We start from the raw sequence: 16939 nt of genomic DNA, 5'->3' as shown, positions 1-16939 counted from the left end.
CACCCACTGACTGAACACAAGATACATTAGGGCACCAGGGAGTAAAACACTAGTCTGTTTTACTATTTTTCCTTTGGTTTCTTAAGTTAGCTATTCTGATGGTCTACTTTTTTAAAAAACGTAAAATATAATTTTTAAAATAATGCTAAAATCAGTTCTTCAGGAAAGGCCTTGAGCTCTTTATTTTTTAAAAAGGATAAAAAATGGCCGAAACCGGTTTGGCTCAGTGGATAGAGCATCGGCCTGCGGACTGAAGGGTCCCTGGTTCGATTCCGGTCAAGGGCATGTACCTGGGTTGCGGGCATATCCCCAGTAGGAGATGTGCAGGAGGCGGCTGGTCGATGTTTCTCTCTCATCGATGTTTCTAACTCTCTGTCTCTCTCCCTTCTTCTCTGTAGAAAAATCAATAAAATATATTTTTTTAAAAAAAGGATAAAAAATGTGTCTGACACTATCAAAGCTTCACATTTTTGAACCTCTAAATATTAGTTCAACTGGGAAATAAAACATGTCTTGGAAAGCTTTCTAAACTTAATAAAAACAGCTTTCCTTTTGTGTTATTAATAGCATCACAGATAACAGAGGGGACTCTTGGCATCTTCCATCTCAGGAAATTGATCAGGTTTTTATTAAAAATATCCACAGATGATTTAAAAATCCTTTGGGAACAACATGTCCTTTCTCTCTCAAAATCATTTGAAACCAAACTTGCGGCGTTAAATGCCCCTCCTAAAGTAATACTGCACAGTCACTCCATCAGCTATGAAAGCAGGTTTTCTCTGCCCAAATTTGTCAGTTGATTCTGCTTGTCTCCAATATGCAGGGTTATGTTGCCTTTGGATGCAGGAGTGTGCCGATTGCTCAATAAAAATCATGCCTTTATTGCTTTATTTCTACTAAGCTAAGACAATAATGCTTAAGTATGTGTTTTGAAGAGTAATCCTAAAACGGTCAAATGTACAGGAAACAGGAATGACAGGAGCAATTGTGAAGCGGATCATGCTGAATGTCAATTTCACAGCAATGCCCACTTAAACTGACAGTGGAATAAGCCTGTGTTACTCAAACAGAAGCCAAAGGGAATCAGTCAGTGGCTGCAGGTACCTGTAAGGTGAAATGTTCAAGTACCTGGGAAACCCTGAGCCTCTGATAGAAGGTTCAGGACTCAACTAGCATCTATTTTCTCTTTGGGATCTGGTATGATTCGCCCACCACTGTCATATGTCTAATAGCTAAGTGAACCATTTTATATTAAAACAATCATGTTCAGAATAGTGATACAGTTCCTCAAATTGACTGCTTTCTATCTATAATAATAAAAGTGTAATATGCTAATTAGACCAGACAGCCGGACCTTCCAGACGAAGCCGGGGCTGTGAGGGCTGAGACCCTTGAATGAATTTCGTGCATTGGGCCTCTAGTCCTATATAATAAAAGCCCAGCGACCATAAAGGCAGAACGACCGCTTGACCAGTCACTATGAGATGCACTGACCTCCTCTCAGTCCCTTTCCCCAGCTGGCAGGCTCCAATCACCGATGGTGAACGGGGACCCAGGGTGGGTAGGGGGGATGCAGGTGGTGCCAGGCCAAGGCCCCTGTCCCACCGGTGACCCCACACACAGAGGGCGACGGGCAGCGGGGTTGGGGCCGGCAAGCGGGTGGGAACGGCTGATTTCTCAGTCCCTCACCCAGCCATAAGGCTCCCACTGCTGGATGGCAAATGGGGAACCGGGGTGGGTAGCAGCGGGGGACGTGGCTGACTGCTGACAGCTGGGGAAGATGGCCCTGATAGCAGGCTGGGCCTAGGGACCATACCCATGCATGATTTCATGCACCAGGCCTCTAGTTCTTTAATAAAAAGATAACACACTGTTCTTAACCTCCCTACACACACACACACACACACACACACACAAAATTTCCTCCATATCCACAATTAAAATGTGTTTTAAATAGAGTAAAGATATCAAGATTAGTGTTTCCCCGTCTTTAACCCAAGTCCTTTAACTGAACATAAAAATCTCCCACATGCCTTCAATATTACCTGAAATTTCAAAATTAACTTCCATGAAAAATAAATCGAAGTGAGTATAATATGGCATATGCTAAACCTACAGAGCTTGTCAATCTTAGATGACAACCCAAAAAATGTAGCTGACAGGTCTAACGTTACACCAGCAATCCCAAAGTTGGTGGAGGCGGCAAACCCCTAATCTGTTCTCACTGCCTCTTCAAACATGGCAGCCCAGGGTGGACCCACGCAAGCAAAACCTCTGGAGCAACCAATACTTCACCCACAGCTCAGCCAATCCTGCAAAGCACGGCCTCCTTCGCTTGTTCTCCCAGCCGGCCTCTTCCAGAGGGCTCCTGGGCTGTAGCAGCCAGAGCACCTTCAGGGTTCCAGCTCGTCCCACCTGTTCCCCAGCACAACTTGCCCTTTGAAAAGAGCCAGAAGATGCCTGCCTCTCCCCATTCCTGGCCCCTATCCTGAAGGGCGGGCGGTTAGATGTGCCTATCACAGGCCCACACTGAAAACCCAGTTGGTGCTCCTGCTCCCACACATCCCATGACGATGGTGAGAACTAACATTTGCTGTGCACAGATTCATATGGCACTGAACTGGCCACTTCAACAAACATCTCCCCTTCAAGATGATGTCTGCAAGAACTGAGCTGGAAGTCGCTATGGAGCCCCATCCACAAATTGATTCCAAAACAGATCCCAAAGGTACCCAGCCAGTTCCAGCTCGCCACCCAAGAGAGCCGTCATCTTCCATTCTTTCCAGGTGGTAACACATTATAGCTGACAAAGTTACATTTCTGATAGGTAAAGAAAATATAAGGGATACGAATCAACAAGAAACAAAATCAACCTCCCAAAAGGAAAATAAGGAATATAAATGGCTCCTGAACATTTGAAGAGTCTCAACCTCACTCAAACGAAGATGCAACAGAAAACTTTTTCCATCGACTAAATTAGCCAAGAAAACCGGTCCAACCCATGTTCCCTGGCAAGCCTGTAGGAAAACAGGCACGCACACCTTGCCGATGGGAATGAAATGATCTCAACACAGGGCACTCAGTGGTGCCCTCCAACCTAGTAAGGCACACCCTCTGCCCCAACAGTCCCTCCCATGCCTGGAAATTTATCTTTTTCTTACATCTGAGTGACATATCCTATGTGCAAGGTTATTCAAAATATTAGAAACAATGGACAGCTATCAAAGGGGAATACGTCAATCAATTATGGGACATCCATCCCATAGATGACCTGTAGTTATATATAGGGCACTCTACATTCTGATAGGGATGTACAGACATCAACAACATTACGGGGTTGGGCAAAAGTAGGTTTACAGTTGTTTGTATGGAAAATAACATAATAATAATAATACAAGAATAAACTGTTTTGCATACTCACAACTGTAAACCCACTCTGTATATTAGTAAGTGAAAAAAACAAGAGCAGAACTACAGATATAGACATCTAGATACACACACATGTGTATATAAAAGGAGACAAGAATATATTTGCTTACATATTCGAAAGCCATTTCTGAAAAGTGGTGTGTGGGGAGAATTGGTGTATACAAGGCCAGGCAAGGGGCTTTTCACTCTATACCCTTTATACTCTTACATTTTGAATCATTTATCTATATAAAACCCTAATATGCAAATTGACCAAACAGCGGAACGACCAGTCACTATGACGTGCACTGACCACCAGGGGGCAACGCAGGAGCTGCCCCCAGCCCGCAGGCCCCAACCAGTGGCGGCGGCAGGGGCAGTGGGGGTGGGGCTGGCAAACGGGCAGCACCAGGCCAGCCAAGGCGGGTGCAAGTGGGGGCCCTGAGATTGCCCCACTGGTTGCCCTGAAGATCGTCCCTGATCACCAGCCAGGCCTAAGGACTCTACCCATGCACAAATTTCGTGCACCGGGCCTCTAGTATATTACCTAGTGTTTAAAAAATAAATAAAAATGTAAAATTAGAACTCCCTTTAAAGAACAATTAACAAAATTATGGTACAGGCTGCTGCAAAGGAAGATGAGGCAAATACATTCGAACTTTCTGTGAAAGAGGTCCAGGGTGTCTTGTTAAATGCGATGAAGCAGGTTACAGAACCATCTGCAGAAGTACCAGCCTTTTTAAGCAAACACACGTAACAACAGAAGTGTGCTTTCTGCCTACAACCATGTATCATATGGAACCCTTTTCCTGGCCCTCACACCACCATATCAAGAGTGAGAGTGGAAACCCTTCCACCTGGATCCCTTTCTTTTCTGATTTCTATGAATATGGCCACAAGGAAGTCCCTTCAAGATGGGATGAAGCAAAAGGATTCTCCCCCATCTCAGTATTTTGCTTTAAAAAAAAAAAAAAAAAAAAGTCAAGTATTTTCACCTTTTAGCTAAACTAACCACTAGTTTCTCTTTATTCTCCTCTTTATGGCACATTTCATATGTGCCAGGTACTGTGTTCACAAATTTACATATGTTTTCATTTAATCCCTATAACAAGCCTGAGACCAATGCTATTCTCAGTCCCTTTTTATAGATGTAGAAAACTAATGGCCAGAGAGCTTAAGTAATTCCTTCTGTTTTTGTCACACATTTGCATTGAGACCTTACTCCAGACCATAAGCTCTTTCCTCCAGGATCCTGACTGAGGCTATTAAAAATACCTACAGCCTGGCCAGTGTGGCTCAGCGCAGTTGAGCATCTACCCAGAACCAAGAGGTCACTAGTGTGATTCCCAGTCAGGGCACATGCCCAGGTTGCGGGCTCAATCTCCAGTAGGGGGCATGCAGGAGGCAGCCGATTGATGATGTTTCACTCTCATAGATGTTTCTATCTTTCTATCTCTCTCTCTCTAAAAATCAAAAAGGGGAGAAAATTTTAAAAACAAAACCCCTACATAACCACTCCCTATGTGGTCCCCACCCCTCCATGGCCCATCTGTTAGCCCTGGATGGAAGAAGCCTATTCAGGGAGTCAAGATTGTTTTCCAAAGCCCGTTAGTTATATCTGTACAACAGGCATAGCATTAGTTCCCTTTCAGATCCCCTACCTGCCCTTTTGCATCATTGTTCTCTGGTTCAAGGGGCATGGTGGAGGTGCATGAGAGAAGTGGAACAAACACTGATTAATTGCCCACTGTGTACATGATCTGGTGCTGATATGTATGATCTCATGCACTCTCAATCATCCTGCGGTTCCAGCATGAGTAAGTGCACAGGTTCTCACAGGCACGGAGGGCTATAAACTGAGGCTGACACTTAAGGCGCAAAGCCAACATGGAGCTGCTCTCCGAAGACGGAGCCAGGTGAGAGATCCCTCTTCCCTGGGGCTATGGGTAAGACAGGCTCCGCGCTGCCAAAGCAGGCAGTGCTACAGCTTTTCCCTCAAACTGCTACATGTGATCCAGGGATTCTCTCTGCAACTGTTAACTTGCAGAGTAGGGAAGACAGACACTCACAAAAGAGAGAATATAAATGGCCAAGGAACATGGGGATAAAAGTGTCGTATCTCACTAAAATGCAAAACTAAAACGTTGTTAAGTCTTTCACTTACTAATTTCCTGCTTCTTAAATCTAATATCCAGCACTGGCAGGGTAGGGTCCTCTCTCACAGAGCTGCTGGGGGTATAAACCACTGCAATAAGGTTACATACGCTAAGTTATCATTTATGATATCAATGAATTTGAAATGACCCAAGGTCCCAATGAAAGATGTGGACAAAAGGGGGTTCTACAGAAAGTGACCTCGAAGGGTAATGGGATTGTAAATTCCTAACCAGGCAGGTCATGGTGGGTAGCCATGTCTCAGGCATATAACTTCTTTAGTACAAGGTTTATTTTTGCCTTAAGCTAGCCCTGTCCATTGTTTCTGTGAATCTAGGTTAACACACCTTTGAAATGCCTCTTTTCAGAGCCTTCCAAAATTCACCCACCCTCATAATCTTATTGGCTGTCCTATAATCTAATCCCCACCTTGCTTTCTCCCACCTTCATGTAATCCTCCTTAATTCCAAATGCATCAAAGAAGCTGCAAACTGTCATTTCTTGGAAGCATTTGAGATCTTGGTCAATTTGGCTCAAATAAATTACGATAAAAATTATCTGCAGATTTGGAACTTTATGTCAACAAAGTAGAAAAATTAGAGAAAAAAACAAAGTAGAAAAATTAGATTCAAGATTTGCTATTATGTCAAGGACAAGATGTTTTCAATGGCATTGATATGCCATGATATAACATGACGTTAAAGGGCTTTATAAAGCAAAATTTAAAAAAACAAACCACCAAGTATCTGTTTCATCTCTGATGAAAAATATAAGAATGTTGTTTTCCTGGCTCACAGGATTTTAAATGATTTGGATTTCCCCCTCATTAAAGCGTTCTATATTTTCTAAATGCTCGACAATGAACGTATTTCTTTGTAAATAGTTATGCAAATAATAAAATGGTGACAGGATAGAAATATACGCAAACTATTAAAAAGATATAGTGAAAGAACACGTAAGTTTTCTTCCTGTTTCCATTTTACTCTGACAATACATGTGTACCCTGAAGCCTGGGAAGAACTATGGATACTTTAAAACATGTAAAATTAAAGGAGGTGGAAGAAACCACCAGTAATTACCATCGTGCAACCTTCCATAGCCTATCTTCTTCCTAGACCGCCTTATCAAATTCCAATAGGAAATCTGCTCTTTTTTCCAACAGAGTATGCTTCGATTAGCCGAAATACCTTTCCTCTAATCCAATGGTTCTCAACCTTCTAGCCCTTTAAATACAGTTCCTCATGTTGTGACCCAACCATAAAATTATTTTCGTTGCTACTTCATAACTGTAATGTTGCTACTGTTATGAATCGTAATGTAAATATCTGATATGCAGGATGGTCTTAGGCGACCCCTGTGAAAGGGTCGTTCGACCGCCCAAGGGGTCGCGACCCACAGGTTGAGAATAACCATTGTTTTAGTTCTTTTTCTGGAGATTTCTTCTGTTCTTTCACTTGGGACAAGTTTGTTTCCACATTTTGGCTGCTTCCCTCTGTTTGTTTCTGTGTATTCGGTAGAGCTGCTATGTCCCTTGGAATTGGTAGAGTGGCCTGTGTAAGGCCCAGTGGCTCAGCCTCCCCTGTCACCTGAGCTGGTCACTCTAGATGCGCCTGTTTGTGTGCGCTGTCCTCTTATAGTTGAGTCCTGATTGCTCTTGGCATCGCTGGGAGGGATTTACCTCCAGGCCAATAGGCTGTGAGGACCAGCTGCGGTGACAGCAAAGGGGCTGCCGTGCAGGAGACACCCGGATGGAAGACTTGCTCCAGTGGGGCTTTGGTGCTGAGTCCGCCCCTTGAGAGTATCACTCTCGGATGTGTTGGGCTGTAATCTGGCGTGGTCTGAAGCTGACCACCAGGTATCCTAGCTCTGGGGACTGCATGAGGTAAAAGTCAGCTACTGCCTGTGCCTTGCCCTGGGCTACCTAGCATAAGCTACAGAGTGATCTGCAGATAGCTGCTACTTGTGTTGGGCTTGGAGGCGCCCAGGAGAGGCCAAGCTGTGAACCTTGGCAGTCTGCTGCTAGTGCCAAGCCTGGGGCCACTTATTAAGAGGTATGGGGCACACTGAGGCTAGCTGCTGCTTGTTTGAGAGATTTCAGGAAAGTCTGAAGCCTGAGCTAGGACTGGCCCTTCATAGGGAAAAGCTACTGCAAACAGATTAGGTGGACCTGTAAACTGGGTGGGGCAGGGTCTCAGGAAATCACAAGGGCAGGGCAAACAGTGTGGGATAAGTTAATGGAGACTCAGATATGGCTCCTGTTGGCTCTATGGTGGGGAGGTCTCAGCAAAGGAATAATGACTTCTCCCAGCAATTTTGTCTGGGAGAAAACTGCCCCCCAGTTCCTATACTGATGCCAGACAATTTAGTTCCTCCCTGTATGTACCTGGACCCTTTCAAGCTGCTGCCCCAGTGCTGGAGCTCAGAGGGAGCGAATCTGAGTAAGTCCGTGTATGGGCCCTTTAAGAGGAACTGCCTGGGAATTTTACTAGTAGAATCCCTTCGTGTCACTCAGCTACAATTCCCACTGGTTTTTACAGCCTTAAGTTATAGGGACTTCTCTTCCCAGCACTGGAACCCTGAACTGAGGGGTCTGGTGTGTGTGGCGGGGGGGGGGGGGGGCTGGGGGGAAGGGGGGGCTTGGATCCTTTGCTCCTCACAGGGGCCTCTGCAGCCAAGATATCCTTCCCAATTAACACCACCACACAGAGGTGTCAAACTAGCCTGTTCCGCCCCTCCTACCAGTCTCATTGTGGCTTCTTCTTCAATTCTTAGTTGTAAGGCTTCCATTCAACCATCTGAATGATGGTTTTTCTGTAATTTAGTTGTAAATTCTGATGTGGTTATGTGAGGAGGTAAGTACCATGTTTATCTACTCCACCATCTTTTCCTTTCAAGAGTGGTTTTCTTTTTTATTTTTTTAATATATTTGTATTTATTTTAGAGAGGAAGGGAGATCAAGAAAGATGGAAACATCAATGATGAGAGAGAATCATTGATCAGCTGCCTTCTTCACGCCCCCCACTGGGGATTGAGCCCGCAACCCTGGCATGTGCCCTTGACCGGAATCAAACCCAGGACCCCTCAGTCCGCAGGCCAACGCTCTATCCACTGAGCCAAACCAGCCAGGGCAAGTGGTTTTCTTTTTAAAACCAACACTTTAGGTAACTTTCTACACATCAAGTCATAATCCTAATCTGGAAAATACTAGCACTGAATATAATGATGTGTGTCATTAGCCTTTACTGAGTGATATCACCTGTCTAGTAAAACTACCTCTATCTTGGACGCTGCTGCCGTAATGCAAAGCATGGCCATTTGGGTTCATTAAGTCATTCATTCAATCTCCCACATTACAATACAAGTCTGACGTTGGGTTACAGGCAATTTCAAAAGAACACAATTTTGGAGATGAATTTAAGCCTTCGACATCCTCCAGTGTTGAGTAAGCACTGGGCCTGCTTTACAACATTAACCGCAACACATGCTTCCTTCCTGGAGTTAATTTCATCAGGTGAGCTCTAGGCAGAGAACTGGGCCAAAACCATAGGCAGACAACAGGGCTCCTGGAGACTGGCTCACGTGAGAAGCATTTGGTTTTCAAGTGCCTTAGCCTTCACTGAAAACATGAGTATTAAAGCTAATCCTATGTTGATTCAATACAGAAACTACTTTAGAGTGATCCAAGAAGAAAGGAAGACGGGGAATGCTGTTACCGGGAGGGTGAAGAAAGTGGGGTGCTTCGCTTCGTCTTCATATTTGCCTTCCGCTGAACTCCCAGCCTCCATGGACTTGGATGTAGTGTTTTTACCAATACCCATCATTAAGAGAAAGTGGCTGGTTTGGTTGTTGGGCTGCGCTGGCTGGAAGAGAAGGCTTGTTCAAGCAGCGATCCCAGGATCGGAGTTGGCTTTTCTGGCGCCTAGAGCACCTGATTCTCAGGCAGAGATGAACCCCACAAGCACCATCTCTTAGCACCTAGAAAAGAGAGAGCAGCCAAATCACCACAAGCACAGAAACAACACAAGACACATGGTCATCGCATTTTTCTTCGGAAAAGTCGAAGTACAAGTTATGCCCAAACATCCAAAAACATATTACTTACTACACTTTTCAAGTCCCCACTTCTCTGCATTTACAGTCATTCACTGATTCTCAATATCCCCTGGAGAGGAGACCATATCTCATAAAAAATATCAGAATACTAGGGATTAAGAAATAGGTATTTCTTTGACGTGCATTATGGTCTATGTTTTATAGCCCAGTATTATCCAACAGAACCTTTTGCAATGATGGAAATGTTCTACAGCTGCCTTGTCACTTTCCATAAGAGATGTGACTAGTGTAAAAGAAAAACTGAATTTTTAATTGTATCTCATTTTAGTTTTGATTTAAATAGCCACTTCTGGCTAATGGCAATCATACTACACTGTGCAGTTATAGCCAATTTATTATGACTCCCTGTATATTAAAATTCTAAATTCCCTATAGGTGCCCAATTAAAGGCAGGGAAAGGCACACAATGCATACAAAAAGGTGGGAGATAAAACCAATCTAGGATCGAGTGACCACGCAGAATTTCAGATAAGTGGCAAGACGAACTTTAAATGGGCTAGAATACCACACAAAAAAATAGAACCAAAACATTCACTATCTATTAAATAACAACATAGACATAAAGAAGAAATCCAACTGCCTCCCCGCACAATGGAGGGGAGGTAAAATAGTGAGAGATTAGGGGTCGGGGGGAGGAGGTAGGAGATCAACACTACTAGGGCCCAAGATGGACCTGATGTGCCCTAAGAACCTCAGAGAAGCTGATACTTAACAAGGAAAAGTGCAATGCTGCAGGCTAAGAGAAAACCTAGCCGAAAGTCAAAAGCAGGAAATTACTGAAAGAATCCTATGCAGTCAAGTTTTGGTGAAGAAGAAAATAAAAACCTCAATTTCAAACAACAGGAGTATAATTTGGACAATAAAGATCCACCCAATGGCTTCAAAAATAAAAGACACAAAGGATCCCTCCCTTCGAGGGCTGGCACATGTAAAACAAAACATGCCTAGGTATGCCTAAATTTTAATGGGGGGAAAAGTAGCACAAGCAGGCTTCTAGGGGGGTGAGAGCACATTCACTGGCACTCTGATTAGAATGATGTCAGGTCTTAGCACCAATTAATTTCCCGCTGAGAATGAATAAACCTGGCCAAGCTGTCCAGCAAATGTGGAGACGCACCTATAAGACGTTTAGAAATACAAGTAGGAAACCTCCTGTTCAAGGAATTCTGTTAAGGGCACTTTTCATTCAACAGATACTTTGGGTGAGCCAGGAAATTTTGAAATATAAACAAAAAAGAGAAAGATTTATACAGAATTCAAGAGTTAAAATAGCCAAAACCGGTTTGGCTCAGTGGATAGAGCGTCAGCCTGCGGACTGAAAGGTCCCAGGTTCGATTCCGGTCAAGGGCATGTACCTGGGTTGCGGGCACATCCCCAGTGGGCGATGTGCAGGAGGCGGCTGGTTGATGTTTCTCTCTCATTGATGTTTCTGACTCTCTATCTCTCTCCCTTCCTCTCTGTAAAAAATCAATAAAATATATTTAAAAAAAAAAAAAAAGAGTTAAAATAGTTGCCAGAACATTAAGTTCTCCCCCAATGCAATAGAGGAGCTGGGTGCACACATCCTTTTTTTTTTTTTCCTGAGGTGGCTCTTTTGGTTTAAATGTTCATGCACATTTTGCATTCTTGTTCATATCATGTTTGTTTAAAGCAGTGGCTCTCAACCAAGGGTGATTTCTCCCTCCAGGGACATTTGGCAATAGTGAGACATTTTTTTGGTCATCACACCTGGGGAAGAATGATTTGTATCTAACAGGTAGTGGCCAGGGGTGTTGCTAAACATCCTACAGTGCACAGGAAAGAGCCCATAATAAAGAATTATCTGGCCCAAACATCAACAGTGCCAAGACAGCAACCGTGGTTTAAAGCTATTTCCCTCCTGGCCATTCCGGTAATGGCTGCTTCCTGGAAGGCACGTCGTCACGTGGAACCTCTTAGCCTAAGTATTCAGAGCTCCAAGATGGAAGTGTTTTAAGTGTCAGATAGAATTATACAGGGATCATTTATTTGAAACCTTCAGTGCTCAAGATCTAGCCACCTCAAGGTACCAACATCATGACCTCAGTTTCTATACCATTGTTCTTAGTCCTCAGTTCACTGCGTTTGGTGCTGTCTGTTGTGGAAGTAGAAGCCGGAGGTGCAATCGCTCATTAGGTCTGGTTGTCAGCCTTATGGGCATTTGTGCCTGTTTGGAGGCACGTGCACAAAGGAAGCGGACAGGTGTGACACTGACGGGCCTCCTGAATCAAACCTTCCCCTGAAAGCATTTGTGCTATTGAGGTTAAAAACTGAGCTTTTGGTGTCTGAAAGTTCCCAAGAAACAGTAACTAGGGTACTGAAACATTCGTAGTTGTTTTCCTATAAATGGGAATAAACTTATATGTATTAAATGACTTTTTTTCACAACAGATAATGCACTGAATATGTAGAATTTATATCTGCTAGTTAGAAAGAGGGTCAAAGAAATTTGCATAAATAATATTTCATAGCATCAACATTCACAAAGCACATGGAACTGGAAGAAGGACGCTCCTGCCCAGAACCCTAGGAGGTCACCGCTGTCCGGTTGTAGTCACTTGCCTTCTACATCGGTGAGGAATCTTTTCTCCATATTTCTATTAGATTTTTGTTTTGTTATCCCCAAAGTTAATACTATACTTAGATATGAAATACAGCCCATCAAAACTTTAATTTATTTGAGGAAGAGAGGGAAGGTTTTAAAAAATATGTTCAATGTACCTAATATTGAAATGGAGAAAAGATTTAATGTAAGAGCAGGTTTTTGTGGATGACCTGCTGCTCTCCCATAATGCTGGAATTATCGGAATAAACGCTCATATGATTTAAAAATAATAAGATTTAAAATACTTTAATATAAAAAAAATACTTTGTGTTGACACTGAAATGGAGAAGAGGTTTAATGTTTTAAAAAGCCCTATTAACTGAGTAACACCCCCACGGAGAGAAATACTATATTAAATATAAACCTATTATGTTGTATATATGTATTTTTAAAAAGGTACTTCCCTCTTCCCAAAAATGGCATCCCAAATGTGCCATGTGGGTCCTTAGCACAAGATCACGTCCCCCAAGGGAGACACGTGCCAGTTTGAGAAGCAGGGACATGCCTATCACCAAATAGAGCAAAGCCCATAATAGAACGAGTCTATGGGACTTGCTGTGGTTTAGTGACTTTTTAAATAATTTTCCTTTTTCAAGAACAGGGACAAGTGGATTATTATATTTCTTCTTCATCTTTTCTGCTATTTGTAGGGGATATGAAGACCCACTTATGCACTTTCCAAAGCATAAAAGTGGGGACTTTCTATATTCAAAGGGGAAGTTACAAACATCACTTAGAAAACCCTACAGGCTCTACTGGTAGCCCTGACAGAGATTGTGTGTGCTTACTTAGAATTAATCTTTTTCCTACATTTTTAATTAAAGTGTTCTGCAACAATTCAAAAAATAATGAACAATCTACATCTTGATCTAGCCACTGCCACCCATAACCTCCCCAGATCTGGCAGGGGGGTGGGGTAAGAGGGGTGGAGATACAACATGACAATGAACATTCCTAAGATCTGCCTGAAGTAGTCCCAGGGATCTTTACCTTGACAGCCAGTAGCTTGTTTTCCAAAAGATATGACAGGCAAAGAAGATGGTGAAATACTGCTAGATTTTCACAAGACCACATGCCATACAGTCATATTCAGAGACACCCACAAGCTCTTTGCTCCACAATCCCGCCCCATCGTCTTTAGCCTGCCAGAAGAGCTTTCCAACCCATGAGGACCCATGTTAACTTCAGGGGAAATGATGAACTTTTTTTATAAAACTGATTTGAGAGAGGAAGGGAAAGAGAGAAACATCAACCTGTTGTTCCACTTATTTATGCATTCACTGGTTGTGTCTTATATGTGCCCTGACAGAGGATCGAACCCACAACCTTGGTGTATCGGAACGACACTCTAACCAACTGAGCTACCTGGCCAGGGCAAAAGGATGGCTTTTTAATGTAGAATACATTTACTCTCCCAGGTTAATTTGGTCTGCATGTTTGTTTCAGACATGGACATTCACCCTCCACACTGTCCCCAGCATCAGGCACAAGGGGGACAAGTTCCATCCTGACAAGAACACTTTCCACCAAGTAGTCTGTACATTTTTCCCTACCGGGCGTTAACTGACTCTATAAGCTGTACTGGGAGGACCTACCCCCTCCTTTTGCCTGTCTCTTACACAGCAACATCCTTTAGAGCAGTAATTCTCAACCTTCCTAATGCCACAACCCTTTAATACAGCTCCTCATGTTGTGGTGACCCCCAACCATAAAATTATTTTCGTTGCTACTTCATAACTGTAATTTTGCTACTGAGTCATAATGTAAATATCTGATATGCAGGATGTATTTTCATTGTTACAAATTGAACATAATTAAAGCATAGTGATTAATCACAAAAACAATATGTAATTATATGTGTGTTTTCCGATGGTCTTAGGCGACCCCTGTGAAAGGGTCGTTCGGCCCCCAAAGGGGTCGTGACCCACAGGTTGAGAACCGCTGCTTTAGAGTGTCCTGAAAACTCAAATGAGCACAAGAGGGGAGGGGACCCAAGAAAGCGCAGGGCATGGTGTTCTGAGAAGGGCTTGGGGCAGAGGACTGCACGGCCCGGGCAAGATGGGCTTCCCAGTCGGGCAAGTGGAAGGAAGAGGAGGAGAGGACAGTGAAAGCTGAACAAAGAACCGGATCCTTGGAAGTCCCAAAATGACAGCACCCACAGCCCAGCACTAGGAGAGATGAAGTAAAGACAGCCTCGAGGGCAGAAACAGCCCACGAACCAGATCAGAATGTTCCAACCTGCAGACTGAACTTCTGTGTGGGGAAATGCCAAGGCTCAGAGGCAAGCACAGCAAAAGATAAGAAAGGGGAGAGTGGAATTTAGGGTGTGTTAAATTTTTGTGAAAACAAAAGGCAAAATGCCCCAGGGAATCTGACACTGGGGGCTAACCACTCACAGTCCCCCATCACCCCTCTTACTCCCTGGGAAAGAAAAATCAACAAGGCCACTTGCTATTTTGGCCCTAACCTCAAGGCAAAGGGAAAAGGAGAGGCTGATGGATGAAAGGTCAGGTTCGCCAACAATGAAAATGATGAGGACACCCAATAAGAGTAGTAACAGTTTTCCAGCTAAGTACCTACGTGTGCCAGGCACATCTCTTCCTTCTCATTATGCAAATGGAATTCTTTTTCCCATAGTGTTACTTGACTTGCACACTAACTCTACAAAAGTAGAAACAGAGCTTCAGTAAAGTTAAGTAACTTGCCAAAGGATGCACAGCTATAAGCAGTGGAAGATCAAACTATGGTCAATAGTCCTGTCCTAACAATGTTTATACAAACAATACATAAAATTATGCTCAAGTGATAACCAACCTTCTAGAGCAGTGGTTCTCAACCTTCCTAATGCCATGACCCTTTAATACAGTTCCTCATGTTGTGGTGACCCCCCAATTTCATTGTTACAAATTGAACATAATTAAAGCATAGTGATTAATCACAAAAACAATAGTTAATTATATGTGTTTTCCGATGGTCTTAGGCGACCCCTGTGAAAGGGTCGTTCGACCCCCAAAGGGGTCGCGACCACAAGTTGAGAACCACTGTTCTAGAGCAGTGGTTGGCAAACTCATTAGTCAACAGAGCCAAATATCAACAGTACAACGATTGAAATTACTTTTGAGAGCCACATTTTTTAAACTTAAACTATATAGGTAGGTACATTGTTATTAACTTAATTAGGGTACTCCTAAGGCTTAGGAAGAGCCACACTCAAGGGGCCAAACAGCCGCATGTGGCTCGCGAGCCACAGTTTGCCAACCACGGTTCTAGAGGAATATAGCCCAGGCCAGCTGGCCTGCAAGCACTGCTTCTGCTTGGCCTGCTGTGCAGTCCCTGCCCTCCTTGTGATGTGAGGGAGCTCTGAGGGGCAGGGACGGCTAAAGCCCGCCCTCCTCAGACCAAGAGTCCCAAACCTGTGCAGCCTGGTCACTCCACAGCCCAAGCCATCCTCTTGTCAGCAGTACAACAGCCTCTTGTCATTTTCTTATTCCATCTCTACCACTTGCCCATACTGCCGCCAGGACAACCATGCTATGGAAACTGCCATGCTCTTTGATGATGTCACAAATGACAATGGAATTCCTTAGGAAGGCTACAAGTTCACTGTGTGAAGCTTGGCCCCCACCATGCTGTCATCTCTGTCTTTCGGGTCTTGAAGGTATTGGGTCCTCTTCTAGCCTTTGGGTTCTTGCACACGCAGTCCCTCCCAAACAAGCATCCTTTCCCTTGGGGGAGCCCCCATCAGTGCTTCCTGACGGGGTCACACCTCTTTGCATGTCTGGGAACCATGAAGATGGTTCTAACATAGTGAGACGGCGTTCTGCACCAGACAGGTACAGAACAAGAGGCAGTATTCACAGCCTGCCGCCCCAACTCTCAGTGCCGAATTTGGCACCCATATAAAAGGCTCCCCAAAATTTGTGGAATGAATAAATGATGCTTTAAAAAAGGGGCCCTGGCCAGTTGGCTCAGTTGGTTAAAGCATTGTCCTGATATGCCAAGGTTGTGGATTCAATTCCCAGTCAGGGCACATACAAGAACCAACCAATGAATGCATACATAAGTGGAACAACAAATTGATCTCTCTCTCTCTCTCTCTCTCTCTCTCTCTCTCTCTCTCTCTCTCTCTCCCCCCCCCCGCCCCAATGAAAACAATAAAAAATAAATACCTGATATCTGAGATTAACAATAGATACATTTTAATGTCAGGGAAAAGGCAGGGTGCAGACATTGCTGCTATCATTCAACTAACAGATGAGGGAAGTGTTTGAAAGGGAAACACCAAATTATAACCATATCAAGAGGTAAGAAAATCTGAGAGAATCTATACATGAATGGCCAGGTAGAAAACAGATGAGCAAGCCTCCTTTGATGTTGACTGAAACACACCCCAGATGCCAGCAATAAGCATCTAGATCAGAAGATGGCAAACTACTGCCTGGACTGGTTTTGTATGGCCCCCAGCAGAGAATAGTTTTCACATTTTTAAAGGGTTATAAACAACAACAAGGAAGAACAAGTGACAGAGGCCACCTGGCACACAAAACCTAAGATATTTACAGAAAAGGTTAAGAGGATGAAAGAATTCTGTTTAAAATGACAATAATAGCTTTAAATACTTAATACATTTAACCAAAAATG

The 16939-nt window shown here is 43.6% G+C and overlaps 1 protein-coding gene across 4 annotated transcripts in view; it reads right to left on the bottom strand.

The window, feature by feature from the left end:
• The window catches only part of SLC23A2 (solute carrier family 23 member 2), a 132323-nt gene that overhangs the window by 70515 nt on the left and 44869 nt on the right, over positions 1-16939 (bottom strand). For all 4 annotated transcript variants that reach the window (XM_059705614.1, XM_059705613.1, XM_059705616.1 and 1 more), the window contains one exon: positions 9276-9537. In XM_059705614.1, coding sequence (XP_059561597.1) covers positions 9276-9383 — 108 coding nt within the window. In that variant the 5' untranslated portion in view covers positions 9384-9537. The remainder of the gene's footprint in view (positions 1-9275; positions 9538-16939) is intronic.

The sequence above is a fragment of the Myotis daubentonii genome, chromosome 8 (assembly GCF_963259705.1).
Source record: "Myotis daubentonii chromosome 8, mMyoDau2.1, whole genome shotgun sequence".
NCBI lineage: Eukaryota > Metazoa > Chordata > Mammalia > Chiroptera > Vespertilionidae > Myotis > Myotis daubentonii.
This window is presented reverse-complemented; position numbering and strand designations above follow the sequence as displayed.